Source organism: Cetorhinus maximus, chromosome 15, assembly GCF_964194155.1.
Source record: "Cetorhinus maximus chromosome 15, sCetMax3.hap1.1, whole genome shotgun sequence".
Taxonomy (NCBI): domain Eukaryota; kingdom Metazoa; phylum Chordata; class Chondrichthyes; order Lamniformes; family Cetorhinidae; genus Cetorhinus; species Cetorhinus maximus.
The window spans coordinates 34,899,153-34,914,215 of NC_135893.1; the positions used below are offsets into that span (position 1 = coordinate 34,899,153).

The following is a 15,063-nucleotide window of genomic DNA, read 5'->3' on the forward strand; positions in this document are numbered from 1 at the left end:
CTTTGTATCATCTGCAAACTTAGCTAGAATGCCCTCAGTTCCTTCATCTAGATCATTAATGTATAAAGTGAAAAGTTGTGGTCCCAACACTGACCATTGCGGAACTCCACTAGTCACCGGCCGCCATCCTGAGAAGGACCCCCTTATCCCCACTCTCTGCCTCCTGCCAGACAGCCAATATTCTATCCATGCTAGTACCTTGCCTCTAACACCATGGGCTCTTATCTTACTGAGCAGCCTCCTGTGCGGCACCTTGTCAAAGGCCTTCTGGAAGTCCAAGTAGATTACATCCATTGGCTCTCCTTTGTCTAACCTGCTCGTTACCTCCTCAAAGAATTCTAACAGATTTGTCAGGCATGATCTCCCCTTGATGAAACCATGGTGACTTTGCCCTATTTTAACATGCACTTCCAAGTATTCTGAAATCTCATCCTTAATAATGGACTCTAAAATCTTACCAACGACCGAGGTCGGGCTAATCGGCCTCTAATTTCCCGTCTTTTGCCTCACTCCCTTCTTAAACAGGGGGGGTTACGTTAGCGATTTTCCAGTCCTCTGAGACCCTCCCTGACTCCAGTGGTTCCTGAAAGATCACCACTAACACCTCCACTATCTCTTCAGCTATCTCCTTCAGAACTCTGGGGTGTAATCCATCTGGTCCAGATGATTTATCCACCTTCAGACCTTTCAGTTTTCCTAGCACCTTCTCCTTGGTAATGGCCACCATACTCACCTCTGCCCCCCAACTGTCTTGAATTTTGGGGATGTTACTCGTGTCTTCCTCCGTGAAGGCTGACGCAAAGTAACTATTCAGTTCCTCCGCCATTTCCTTGTTCCCCATTATTACTTCTCCAGCGTCATTTTCCAGCGGCCCAATGTCCACTTTTGCTTCTCTCTTACCCTTTGTATATATAAAAAAAACTCTTGCAATCTTCTTTTATATTACTGGCTAGTTTACCCTCATATTTAATCTTCTCCCTCCTTATTTCTTTTTTAGTTGTCCTCTGTTGGTCTTTGTAGGCTTCCCAATCCCCTGGCTTCCCACTGCTCTTCACCGCTTTGTATGCTTTCTCTTTAGCTTTCATGCTGTACCTGACTTCCCTTGTCAGCCACGGTTGCCTCGTCCTCCCTTTAGTATGCTTCTTCTTCCTAGGGATGAATTTTTGCTGTGTCTCCCAAATTACTCCCAGAAGCTCCTGCCATTACTGTTCCACTGTCTTTCCTGCTAGGCTCATCTCCCAGTCAATTTTGGCCAGCTCCTCCCTCATGCCTCTGTAGTTACCTTTATTCAACTGTAATACCGTTACATCTGATTCCAGCTTTTTCCTCTCAAATTGCAGGGTAAATTCTATCATATTATGGTCACTTCCTCCTAAGGGTTCCTTAACCTTAAGCTCCCTTATCAAATCTGCCTCATTACACATCACTAAATCTAGAATTGCCTGTTCCCTAGTGGGCTCCACCACAAGCTGCTCCAAAAAGCCATCTCGTAGACATTCCACAAATTCCTTTTCTTGGGATCCACTGATTTTCCCAGTCTACCTGCATACTGAAATCCCCCATGATCACTGTAACCTTGCCTTTCTTACACGCCTTTTCTATCTCCTGGTGTATCTTGTGCCCCACATCCTGACTACTGTTTGGAGGCCTGTACATAACTCCCATTATGGTTTTTTTACCTTTGCGGTTCCTCAACTCTACCCACACAGATTCTACATCATCTGACCCTACGTCGTTTCTTGCTTTCGATTTAATTTCATTTCTTACTAACAAAGCAACCCCACCCCCTCTGCCAACCTGCCTATCTTTTCGATAGGATGTACATCCTCGGATATTTAGCTCCCAGTCCTGATCCCCTTGTAGCCATGTCTCAGTAATGCCCACCACATCATACCTGCCAATTTCAATTTGCACCACAAGCTCATTTACCTTATTTCGTATACTCCATGCATACCGATACAACACCTTCAGTCCTGTATTTCCCGCCCCCCTTCTCATTGTCGTCCCTTTATCTGACATCATTGTCCCTTTATCTGATGTGCTTGAAGTTAGATTCCTAGCCCTTTCCAAACACTGTCCTATTTTGTGTTCTGGAGACTTTCATAGCCCCTCCTGGGCTCTCCTTCCTTTTCAGTTTTTTCATAATTTTCCATGAAGTTGAATCCACGCCCCCACATGCTAACCTGCTGCTTTGTTTCCCATTTGTCATACTTCTTGGAGTTTTACCCTTCCCTTCCCTCCTACTTTCTAGTTTAAAGTCCTGTTGACCACCCTATTTACCCTTTTCGCTAGAATACTGGTCCCAGATCGGTTCAGGTGGAGACCTTCCTAATGGTACAGGTCCCTCCTGTTCCATTCTGATGCCAGTGCCCCATGAAATGGAACCCCTCTTTCCCGCACCACTCCTTTAGCCACATGTTTACTTCCCTTATTCTCATGTCCCTATGCCAATTTGCACGTGGCTCGGGTAGTAATGCGGAGATTATAACCCTTGAGGACCTGTTCTTTAATTTAGTTCCTAGTTTCTGATAATCCCCAAATAGGTCCTCTTTCCTAGTCTTACCTATGTTATTTGTCCCGACGTGGACCACAACAACTGGATCTTCCCCCTGCCTCCCCAAAATCCTTTCAAGCCGGTCAGAGATGTCCCTAACCCTGGCAGGCAACATACCATGCGGGGCTCTCGATCCTGCTTACAAAGGATGCTATCAATTCCCCTAATTATAGAATCGCCTACAACTACCACTTGTCTTTTTGCTCCCCCCTCTTGAATGGCCTCCTATGCCATGGTGCCATGGTCAGCTGGCTCATCCTCCCTACAGCCCTGTTCCTCATCCACACAGGGAGCAAGTACCTCGTACCTGTTGGACAAGGTCAAGAGCTGAGGCTCCTCTGTTCCTGAACACAGGATCCCTCTACCTGCTTCACTTGCAGTCACACCCTGCTGACCCTGACCACTGACCGAATTTGAGGTACTTAATCTACCGGGTGTGACTGCCTCCTGAAACAAAGCGTCCAGGTAACTCTCCCCCTCCCGGATGTGCTGCAGCGTCCGGAGCTCAGACTCCAGCTCATCAATTCTGAGCCGGAGTTCCTCCAGCAACCAACACTTGCTGCAGATATGGTCACTGCAGCTCGCAATGGGATAATGCTCATTTACCTTGAAGTGAACTGGGAAATTCAAGCCTGCTCCACCATTCAATAAGATATTTGATGATCTGGTTGTGGCCTCAACTCCATTTTCCTGTCTTCCCCCCATAATCCTTAACTCCCATGTCTATCAAAAATCTTTCTAGCAATCCTTAACTTCTTTATTCAGCCTTGAATGATGCATCCTTCTTAAAGAGTCTTTCTTTCTTACTGGGATAAATTTTTGCTGAGCGTTATTGAATGTCTCTTTAAATATCTTCCACTGCATATCCGCTGTCCTACCTTTTAAACTAATTTCCCAGTTCACTTTAGCTAGTTCTGCCTTCATACCCTTATAATTACCTTTATTCAAGTTTAAAACACCAGTCTCAGACCCACACTTCACTCCTTCAAACAATCATGAAATTCTATCATGGCTCTGATTGCTGTTACCTAAAGGCTCCTTTACCATATTGATTAATCCTGTCTCATTACTCATTACCAGGTCTAGAATAGCCTGCTCCCTGGTTGACATTCATACGTACTGCTTTAAGAAATTGTCCTGCATATGCTCTATGAACTAATTTTCAAGGCTACCTTTGCCAATCTGATTCTTCCAATCTATATATAGATTAAAACTACCCATGATTATCGAAGCAGCTTTCTTACATGCCTCATTTATTTTGTCCTACAATGTAACTACTGTTAGGGGGGATATAAACTATTCCCACAAGTGACCTCTTACCTTTCATGTTTCTTATCTCTACTAAACTGATTCGACATCTTCCTCTTTCAAGCTAAGGTCATCGCTCACTACTGTACTAATGACATCCTTAATTAACAGAGCTACCCCACCATCTTTTCCTAGCTTCCTATCTTTTTGAAATGTCAAATACCCTTCAATATACAGGTCCCAGCCTTGGTCACCCTGCAACCATGCCTCTGTGATGGCTATCAGGTCACATATATTTATTTCTATCTGTGCTAACAATTCATCTATTTTGTTACAAACTTTGTGCACATTCAGATAGAGCCTTTAGCTTTGTCTTCTTACTATTTTTGCAATGTGTGGCCCTACCTACTGGTGCACTCTTATGTTTATACTCCCTTTCCCTCCCTGCCACACTTTGGTTATCTTTGCCCAAATCGCTACCCTGCTCTAGTACCTCATTATTGCCCTTTGATTTACTACATCTCCTCTCACATGTTCCCTTCCTCCCACTATTTAGTTTAAAGCCCATTCTACCACCCTAGTCATACAACTCTCCAGAACACTGGTCTCAGCATGCATCAGGTGTGGAACCTCAAACGCTACAGCTCCCACTTTCCTCAGTACTCCAGTACAGCCAGTGCCCCAGGATTCGAAACCCAAGTCTGCAATAGCAATAAAGCAGCCTTTCCCTTTGTGCTCATGTGTCAAAACCTGGCACATGGATTCATAGCAAATTCCAATCACTGACACACAAATACTTAAATGCTAATGTAAACATCTGCAAAGAGAAGTGACAGGTGAATGTTTTGAGTGTATAGAATGCACCCGGACTGGCTTTCAGAAAAAGGTGAAGTGGAGAGGTTAACCTCTGTTTTCGCTTCACAGATGTTGCCTCTGAATCTCCAGGATTTTCTGTTTTAATTTTACATAAAAGATAGTAAATTATATGGAAAATTATAAATCTGGAATATTACTTTAAAGCAAACTATAAGTGTAGGTAGAAGCAGAGGACAAAAGCTCAAGGTAGTAAGAGGAAAATTCAGGACGAATGTCAGGGGTGGCCCTTCACAGAAGGAGTGATTAACAAACGGACTAGGCTCCCAGGCACAGTAGTGGAAGCCAAAGCCCAAGAGCTATTTGAATAAAAAAAATTAGATCCTGCAATGAAGGGGAAACCATGGGGAATGGTGCCATCACAGAATAGTACCAAGCAAACAGATACTTCCCCACTAAGGGAATGGAAAAATACAGAGGGTAAGCAGCCAATTTACAGGGAACAATCACTGCCAGCCTTGGCTGAAGGCTAAAGACTTAAAGAGACACAGCCACCAATTGACTGCTTGCCATTTAATCAGGGAATACAAGCGGTGTTGAAACAGGATGAAAAGTCTTTGCACAAATAATTACTAGGTGCAAAAGCAATTGCAGAAGTACTATACAAATTTTAAGGCTCATAAATACACTTGAAACTGCCACACAAAACAGAGCTTGCATCAGTTAACACATTTCTCATCTGATTTTCAGCTTCTGTTGGTGGAATAGTCATTCGACTTGATAGCCAGGGAAACATACACTTACACCACTTGTTTGGTTTATTGTCAGTAATTTATAACCAAGGAATTCATAATCTCTCTGATTTCCCCATGCAAATTCAAATGGAGTTGCAATGGAACTCTCACTGTTAAAATCTAACAGCTCAATGAAAAATAAATTACTGCCATATAACCCAGTGTAACAGAAAGAAGCTATAAAGTAGTGTTCAATTTACAAGAGCAACCAATCATAAAATTAACCTATTCAAGTACTGAAATTGTTCTATTTGATGAGGTTAACCAGGATGGGGGGGTGGGGTGGTGGTGGTGGTGGGGGGGCAGCGGAGGATAAGAAAATGTCAGCCGCAATAGGGGACTTGCTTTGATGTATCCTTCCAGTGGTAACATATCTGAATCTTTTCCCATACCATTTGTAAGTAACTCTAGGTAGCTGCACCAAGTTGATGGAATCAAATTAAAAGGAAATCCAGAAAATACCATAAAATGTGGTGTACAAGTCGACCACTGTGTACGATGACCTCATTTTTTGGCCCCAAAAGTCATGTTTTTGTATATACTCAGCACATAAGACAATGCCCCTCTCTCCACCACTCTGTTCTGCCATGCTGAATTAATATTAGTAGTCAGCCTCAATTTTTCACCCCATAAATGCATGTTTTACTTACTGGTACCTTATAACAGGTGCATGGGATCAAGCAGGCAACACAGGCTGTGTTGCGAAGATGCCCTGGAAGTTTAAGGCACGCCTACTCTTTGCAGAGGATGCCAATTACATTTCAATATGGTAAGCACCCACACCCATGCTGGTAGTTCTCTTTTATACAGAAATTAGTTTGTGGAAGCCATAAAGCTCAGGCAGCTGCTCAACATCACCCCCAATGGCTCAGTTGATACATGCACTATTTTATTTGTTCACTTAACAAAGTCACTGTAATTCATTGGGCTGAATGTTATGGCCCCCTGCCAGACATGCTTTCGGCAGGGGTTGGGGGGGGGGGGGGGGGGGGGGGGGGGGGGCACATAAAATATGCTAGCCCACCACTTTCCCACCCAACCCCAACCCATAATACAGTGGGTGGGTAAGGCGCTCACTAGCCTGGCTGCTCTTAGGCGTATTTAGGCCCTTAACTGCCCGCTTAAGAGCCTCATTCCACCTCCACTGCCATAATACGCTGGACAGTGGAAGACAGCCAAGAGTGGGGAGCCCGCTTTTTCACCACCTGAGGTGGAAAAAGCGAGAAGGATGGGGGAGTACGCCCATTGGGAACTGCCTTGTGCGAATTGGAGGGTGGCACTTACTTTCACTGAGGGGCAGAAGTCCCACTCACAGCTTAAAGCTCTTGCAGCAAACGCAGCCGCTGTAAAATTCATCCCATCGTATTCAATGAAGCATATTGATAGATCTTTTAAAGATGAGTTAAGACCCTATATGAATGCAAGATTTTTCATCCGGGTCAACTGTCAGCATTTACACTAAAGCTCAGACCTTGGGGTCTCGGTTAGCATGTCAACATCTGATAATCAGCAATTTGCCACCTCCTGCTCCTAAGAGAGTCTGGTGGACAATTAAATCTGTAACCACAAAGAGACAGAGGAGCTAAGGGATTTAGGGGCATAGATTCACAAATCATTAAAAATAGTCACACATCTCTAAAATTGCAACTAAGCACTGGGGTCCTTTCTAAAGCAAGAGCATTGGAAAGAAGGGAAGTTATCTTAACCTTGCTTTGAACTTTGATAATACGACATTTGGAGTACTGTGCAGTTATGAATTCTATATTACAAAAAGGATAGAAGCATTGGAGGTGGTGCAAAAATAATTTACACAGATGATTCCAAACTGAGAGGTTATTACTATCAGGAAAGACTGAATAGACTGGGGTTCTTGTCTCTAGAAAAGAAAAGGCTGAGGGGTGAGCAGTTTGCGGTCTTTAAAGTTAGAGAAATTTCCTGACTTGGCAGGTCTGCCTTGGTTTAAAGGGCTCAAAATCAAACGGTTTTTGCTCTGGGGGACGTGTGTGGAATGGAGTCAGGCCCACTGACCCCGGAAGCAGATGCTAGGCGGTCAACAGGGCGGGCAAGTGCTGAGGCGGGCTAATTAGAAGGCCCATCTCAGTTTTCTGGGGCTTCGTCCCAGTTATAATAAAAGCAAGTAGGCCCTCTAACCCTCACCCCTCACATTTCCTTACTCACACCCCATGGTACCTCATATCCACCATGCCAACTTAATGCCAACTCATGCCCCCAGCATCCCATTATGCTCCATGTATATAACTAATCAGCCATAAAATAACAATGGCAAGTGTGGAACTGCTGAGGAGAAAAAACACCCATTCTGAAATGATTTTTGAAAAAAAGTTGCTGTTCCTACAACCCTCCAAAAGTGTCAATCAGGCAGACTATTAAATTATCAATAACAGAGGTTTCAAACACTTCACAGCTCTTAGATCTTGTCCAAATACACATTGAGACATCGCCAAAACAGAGCACAGAAATAACACTTATAGCCACTTAAATATGTCAATCAAGCAAAATCAATAATTCAAATAAACATTTTTGAATGGGTGTTCTTTTTCCTCAGCAGTTCCACACTTGCCATTGTTATTATATGGCTCATTAGTTATGTACATAGTGCATGGAAGGGGCATGAGTTGGCATTGAGTTAACATGGAATGTATGAGGGGCCATAGGGAGTGGCTGCAGGCATGTGTTGGCATTGACTTGGTATAGAGGGTATATGGGGAGAATGGCTGGGGGTGTAGGTAAGTCCTTTTGAAGTTATCTTTCAAAAGGTTCTTGAATCCAGACTATAGTTCATTACTGCTCTGAGGGGCCATGAACCTCGAGTCATGGAGAAAGTGGTCCGACTCCACAAAAAATGCCTGCCCCAGCAAGATCAGGAGGGCAAGGTGTGGGCTCCCTGCCGGCTCACTCATCCGATGTAGGTGAAAACTGCCATCGCTGGGAATGGGGGTGGAAATCTGGAATCAGGTCCCATCCACCATTTTTAAATGACTGAAAATCTGGACCTATGTTTCCAGTTTTTGGGGGGCGGGGGTGGCGGGCGCTGTGGGGGTGAGACCAAACTAGGGGCCATAACTGTAAGGTATTCACTAATAAATTCAATGGAAAGTTCAGGAGAAATTTCTTTACCCAGAGAGTGATTAGAACATGGAACCTGCTAGCATCTGGAATAGTTGAGGCAAATAGCAGAGATGCATTTAAGGACATGCTAGCGAAGTACACAAAGGAGAAAGGAATAGAAGGGTGAGCAGATAAACTTAGATGAAGGAGGATGGAAGGAGGCCTCTGTGGAGCATAAACACCTGCAGAGACAAGTTGGGCCTAATGGCCTCTTTCTGTTCTGTAAATTCTATGTAATTCACTGTTAAAGGCTACTTCAGAAGCGGTCAGCTGACAAACTTAGTTCTCTGTCTTGAGCAGCTATTTAATCATACCGGCTCTAATCATCCATTTCATATGGGCAAATTGAGAGCACAGCAAGCATCAGGGAATCATGCCTTGCGTTCAGTATACACGTACTATTTCTTTAAATACTGAATGTAGCTCTCTCTCATTTAGCAGGAGATCACCACAGAACAGCCTAAAAACAACTGGCTAAAAGATCAGGCAGGTCCCGAACAGGCAGGAATCGGCACATCAGCAGTGGTGGCTGGGTCATTGACTATTTTCAAGAATGAGTAGGACAGATTTGTTTTCTATTCTGCTCTACCTGCCCTTCCCCCTTTATTCAACAGCATAAAGCCCATCACATTTCTACCTCTCCCTAGTTCTGAAGAAGAGTCTTACTGGACTCGAAGCGTTAACTCTGTTTCTCTCTCCACAGATGCTGCCAGACCTGCTGAGTATTTCCAACACTTTGTTTTATTTTAGACAGATATTTGTTCTACAAGGGAGTCAAGGATAGTGGGGGACAGGCAGAAAAGTGGAGTTAAGGCCACAATCATATCAGTCATGATCTTATTGAATTGCGGAGCAAGTTCGAGGGGCCGAATGGCCTCCTCCTGCTCCTGTTTCTTTTGACCTTATGTTAAAGTCGATTACTGCCAATTCCTGGACATGCTCACCTAGTCCATGCAGGCATCACTGGCCAACTGGAACAGAAAATGATGCTATTTAAGAGGCAATCAATTTAACTGTGATCCCGTGGGATCTGAAGTTGTACCATAACAATTAGCTGGTACAATTGTACTATCAGAGTTTGTTGGCATAAGGGGGTAAATGTTCAGCAAATTAATGCAATTGATGGAAATATATAGAATGAATTATAAATACTATATTGTAAGGATCAAATAATGTGATACCTGACAGAGCATGCAGTGGAGGTAGGCGGATAGATTTCTTCAGGAATGTAAGCTCAGGGTGATAGAAGCGGAATGTCTGATCAATAATATACGGCTGATCTTCAACATTCACCTGTAGGATGGCAATTGGCTTCTGGTTTTCAATTTTAAAAGACACCTGAAAAGGTTACAATTGAAAGACATACAATAGTTGGTAAAAAAAACTATATTGATTTTGTGATTTTTTTTTAAAAATCTCCTCACATGCTGTTTAGAGCAATAAAAAATACAAGTTAATAAATACCAGCACTAGCAGCAATCTTCACAGCATTGTTGAGGGGATGGGACTTCTGCCTCTGAGTCAGAAGCCACAAGTTCAAAACCCACTCCCAAGACATAAGCATAAAATCTTCAGTGTAAACACTGAGAGAAAACAGAAGCGTTGGGGTTCACTGATTAAATATTCAACCATGGCTATGCCTGCTTATTCTGGTGAGTGTTTAAGATCCCACATCATCACTTGAAGAAGCTCAGTGGACTGTATTCTTCTTTCAATCAACACTACCAACAACAGATTAATTGGACATTCGCCTCATCACTATTTGAGAGTGCCTGCTGTGCACAAAATTCTTGTGACATTCGCTCACACGGAAACAGTAACTCCATTTCACATTAGTGTACTGCATTGTAAAGAGTTTTGGAAGGTCCTGGGTGATGTAACATATCATCTATTATCAGGGCCAATGATTTTAGGTGGCTGAACAAATAAAATTGTATTTTTATTACCAAGTGTTACAGTAATTATGTAATTGTGTTCAAGTTTTCATGTAAATCAGTAGCCACAATTAGTTGTGTGGTGAATTTTATCGTTTTTAAACTCAGCAATCGAGAGGAGGACAGAGTGAAGGTGGTTCAGATGGCAGAAATGGAGGAGTCACATAAAAGTACGATGTGGTTTCAGCGGCATTGAGAGGCTGGTCTTCTGAAATTCGTGTCCATGGATCCATGGGGACTTTCCAGGGGGTCTGTGAGTGTTTACTGAGCAGGGCTGACCTTACAGTAAGCAACATGGGCAGCCAGAGGCCTAGCCCACCAAAAATAAAAACAAACAGCATCACTCCTCAGCTGGAACGTTTGAGACACAAGTATAAATTAAAACGGTGATGCTCGTGCCCAGCTGCACTGCTGATATGATTATACGTACTTCAATCTTCTTGGGTGTGGAGTTAGGCTGCTGCTGATTAACAACATTCTTTTTTGGAAGTTTCCCGTCAGCTGGACCCTGAGAGAAAAATTAATAACTGTTTAAGGTGGTTGGCCTAAGTGATAGTCATCTATATGCTTCCCCCCCACCATCCCCCACCACCATCACAGGGTCTCGCCATTCCCCACTTCCTCTATGCAATGTAGCACTTCCTGTCAAGATGGCAGACATGTGACCTGAACTCAGGCTTCTGCCATTTTTTACACTGTAACCGTGGACAGTAAACAATAACGCACCCTGAACAACTTGACATTTGAAGGCAGAAATCCTTGTCTCTGCTATTTTCAGCAACAAGTTAGGTGTGTGTAAAAAATACCAACCCAAGTTTGCTGACATGTACTGTTTTACTAAACTAAGCAGTCATTTGGAAAATTTGATTTTCCATTCCTGAGGGATTGATGCCTGCCTTCTAACCAGTCTTGGTTGAGACTAACAATTTATACTGTATAAATAATAGTTTGAACTTAAGAACATAAGAATTAAAACAGGATTAGACCATACAGCCCCTCAAGCCTGCTCTGCCATTCAACACGATCATGGCTGATCTCCTGCTCCTGCCTTAACTGAATTTTCCCACCTGCTCTCCATGTCCCTTGATTCCCTGGCAGCTCAAAAATCTGTCTATCTCAGCCTCAAATGTATTCAATGATGGAGCATTCACAACACTCTGTGGTAAAGAATTCCAAAGATTCACAACCCTTTGAGTGAAGAAATTTCCCCTCATCTCAGTCCTATATGATCGATCTCTTATCCTGAGACTGTGCCCCGGTGTTTTAGATTCCACAGCCAGGAAAAACAACCTCTCAGTCTAACTGTAAAGCACCGAATCTTGTATGTCTCAATAAAGTCACTTCCCTTTCTTCGAAACTCCAGAGCATATAGGCCCAATTTACATAGCCTCTCATCTTAGAACCACCCTCCCATCCCAGGAAACAATCTAGCAAACCTTTGCTGTCCCATCTCCAAGGAAACTCGATGCTTCCTTAGATATGGAGACCAAAACAGTGCATGTTACTCCACGTGTCGTCTCACCAAAGCCCTATACATTTATAGCAAGACTTGCTTGTTCTTGGATTCCAATCCCCTTGCAATAAAAGTCAACATGCCATTTGCCTTCCAAATTGCCACTGTACCGAGAATTGTAGAACCATAGAAATTTACAGCATGGAAGGAGGCTATTTGACCAATCGTGGCTGCACTAGTCAACAAGTAACCAACCAGCCGAATCCCACTTTTCAGCTCTTTGACCACAGCCCTGTAGGTTATGATACTTCAAGTGTATATCTGAGCACTTCTTAAATACAATGGGCAGAATTTTCCGTGCCTGCTGGCGTCAGACGTGTTCGGCAGCGTGAGCAGACAATACGGTGAGAAGGCCAAAAGTTGGTTTCACAATGTTGTGAAACCAGTTTGCGATCGTCCGCTCAGTCCATTGATGGTGGGGCGCGTTTCCCGCCATTGTAAGTCGAGAACCTCATTATAACGACATGTTTCACAACAGCATATATAAAGTGTGCGCCTGGCGGCCTGCACCTTAAGGGGAACTCGGAGGTGAGTGCACAGTAACGTTGGGCAGAGCTCGCGAGGGTTGCCTGTTGGTCTTCAAGGTTGAGGTGATGTTGGGGGGGAGGGGGGGGGGGGGCAAGGGCTGCCTTGCGGTTGAGGCGCATGGAGGTGGCAGGGGAGGGAGGGAGGAAGGGCTGCTCTGCAGTTGAAAGTAGTGCACAAGCACGTGTGGGGTGGGGAGTGGGGGGTGGGGGAGGGATGCGGCCACGCATTAAGGAAACATTATATAAAGTGACCATTCCTCTGCAGCTGAGACTGTTCAGCTGCAGCCACATTGACAGGTGTGGAGTTGGGTCTCTAGCTTATCTGCCCACTCAAGCAGCACAGAGGCATGAAAGTGCCACCAAGTTCCAGAGCTTTTCACCCCTTGGGCACAGACAGCAAATTAGGAGCATTTTAGTGGACTGCAGAACAGTTGGATGACTAGGCACGTTGTACAATCTCCTCGCTAAAGTTGGCTGTGGAGCAGTCACTGGTGGAGGTGGTCACAGCCCTTTACAATGTCATCATCCCGGTTTGGACCAGTCTCCCCCATGGTTCAAGCTAAGAGTGCTGCCTTGCAGTGTGGGTTAGGAGAATACCTGTGCCTGAGCTGAGAGCACAGCATGCAGTCCAATGGGCAAAGCTGCTGCCAATTGGTCAGTGGGAGTAAGGTGGAGGTGGTTGGGGTTCCAGGCAGCCATGCAGCGCACTAAACTGTGGCCATCGAAGTGGTGGCCAGCATCTCCGGAATGCATTAAGGGGCCTTCATACTTAACCGAGAGAGGTTCTTAGTATACCCAAGCTACCCCACTCATCTCTCTCTTTCATCGTGCAGGAGGAGTACATCAGGACCATTGAGCCTGGTGAACTAGCTGTATGCCTCGGAGCTTACAGAGAGCGAAGACAATGGAGAAGAAAATGGCTGAGGCGCCTGGCTGCACAGGAGGAGGAGCAGTACCCTCAGGAAAAGGGGGCGGCCGGGGCTCCTGCACACGCCACTTAAGAACCACAGTGAACCGTTGTTGGTCGGTGCCAGGGTCTACAGACACCACCTTTCATTCCTGCAGATGACCAAGAACCAGTGTCACGGAAGACTGCACATGTCTAGGGAAATGGTTGGTCACATCTGCCAGCTACTGCAAGGTTTGGTGCCATGGGGACATTGAGGACATCCACTGCCAGTGGCTGTGAAAGTGACTGCGGCGCTCAATTTTTATGCGAGTGGCACCTTTCAGGGCTCCACAGGCGACCTCTGTAAGATATCACAAGCCTCCATCCACAAATGCATCCACAAGGTCACGGATGCCATCCTCGCGAGGGCACACAACTTGGAGCATTTCGCCCGGGACCAGGAGGGCCAGGATGCAACAGCAATTGGATTTGCCCTGATCTCAGGTTTCCCACAGGTGCAGGGTGCGATCGTCTGCACTCATGTGGCACTCAGATCTCCTTCGCAACAAGCGGTTAACCATGTCAACCGCAAGAGCTTCCATTCGCTGAATGTGCAGCTGGTGTACGATCACTGCAAATGCATCCTGCAGGCCTGCACACGGTTTCCAGCAAGTGTCCATGACTCCTACATTTTCAGTCAGTCACAGATCCCTGAGATCTTCCAAGGTCCAATGAGGCTGCAGGGTTGGCTCCTCGGGGACAAGGGCTACCCACAGAAGCCGTGGCTGATGAAACCTGTGCAGCGGCCTCAGACTGCAGCAGAGCAACAGTATAACGAGGCTCATGCTGCAACTCGCAACTTGGTGGAGCAAACCATCAGGATGCTGAAACTGAGGTTCCAGTGCTTGGACCAGTCTGGTGGAGCCTTGCAATATAGTCCTTAGAGGGTGTCACACATCATTGTTGCCTGCTGCGCCCGTTACAACTTGGTGCTGCAACCAGGAGACAAGCTGGCTGAGGAGTAAGTGGGAGAGCTGGGGGTCTCTTCTGATGAGGAGGGCGTTGACAGGGGTGAGGGTGAGAAAGTCCTCGAAGCGATAATGGCGGTGATGAGGCCCTTGCACTGGCCAGACAAGGCAGTAATAATGTTCATTATTGTAAATAAACTCTCAACAATGTCTCCCTGCCTATGGCTCCTTGTTCTGATGAGCAGTGTCATGTCTCTCAGATGTGAAACCTTTCTGCACAAGATAAAGGCAGGTGTCTCAATCCAGTCCCTCTTCCCAATGGTCTGAAGGCTGCACAAAGCAAAGTGATGGCCTGGCCTCATACTCCCTGGACACATTACTGATGCCTGCAGCTCGATGGTGCTTGTCGCTCGAGAGGCCCTCATAGCTGCTAGATTTGTGCAGGATGATGATGAACATGCAGTAAGGAGACACCATAATCTCATATCACACCTGCGAACGTTTGATTCCAGTCTGGATTATGGCAGCACACATACCCTCTGTGATAATGCTCCTGTCATGGAGATGCAGTGAAGGCCCTAATAGTCGCTTGATTGCAAGAGGATGATGACAACATGCAGTGAGGACAGTCCATAGATCTTCACATAGCCACTGAGAATGTCTGACCCTTATCTGGCCAAGAGCAGCTCACTTG

The 15,063-nt window shown here is 45.2% G+C and overlaps 1 protein-coding gene across 8 annotated transcripts in view; it reads right to left on the bottom strand.

Moving 5' to 3' along the window:
- nphp4 (nephronophthisis 4) overlaps window positions 1-15,063 on the bottom strand; it is a 504,277-nt gene that overhangs the window by 29,410 nt on the left and 459,804 nt on the right. For 7 of the 8 annotated variants that reach the window (XR_013578910.1, XM_078558224.1, XM_078558219.1 and 4 more), the window contains 2 exons: window positions 10,903-10,980; window positions 9,720-9,876 (listed from right to left, as the gene is read on the bottom strand). Coding sequence is in view for 7 of the 8 variants with exons in the window: in XM_078558224.1 (XP_078414350.1) it covers window positions 9,720-9,876; window positions 10,903-10,980 (235 nt within the window). In the remaining variant the exon portion in view is untranslated. The remainder of the gene's footprint in view (window positions 1-9,719; window positions 9,877-10,902; window positions 10,981-15,063) is intronic. The other variant, XM_078558221.1, reaches the window with a different exon arrangement.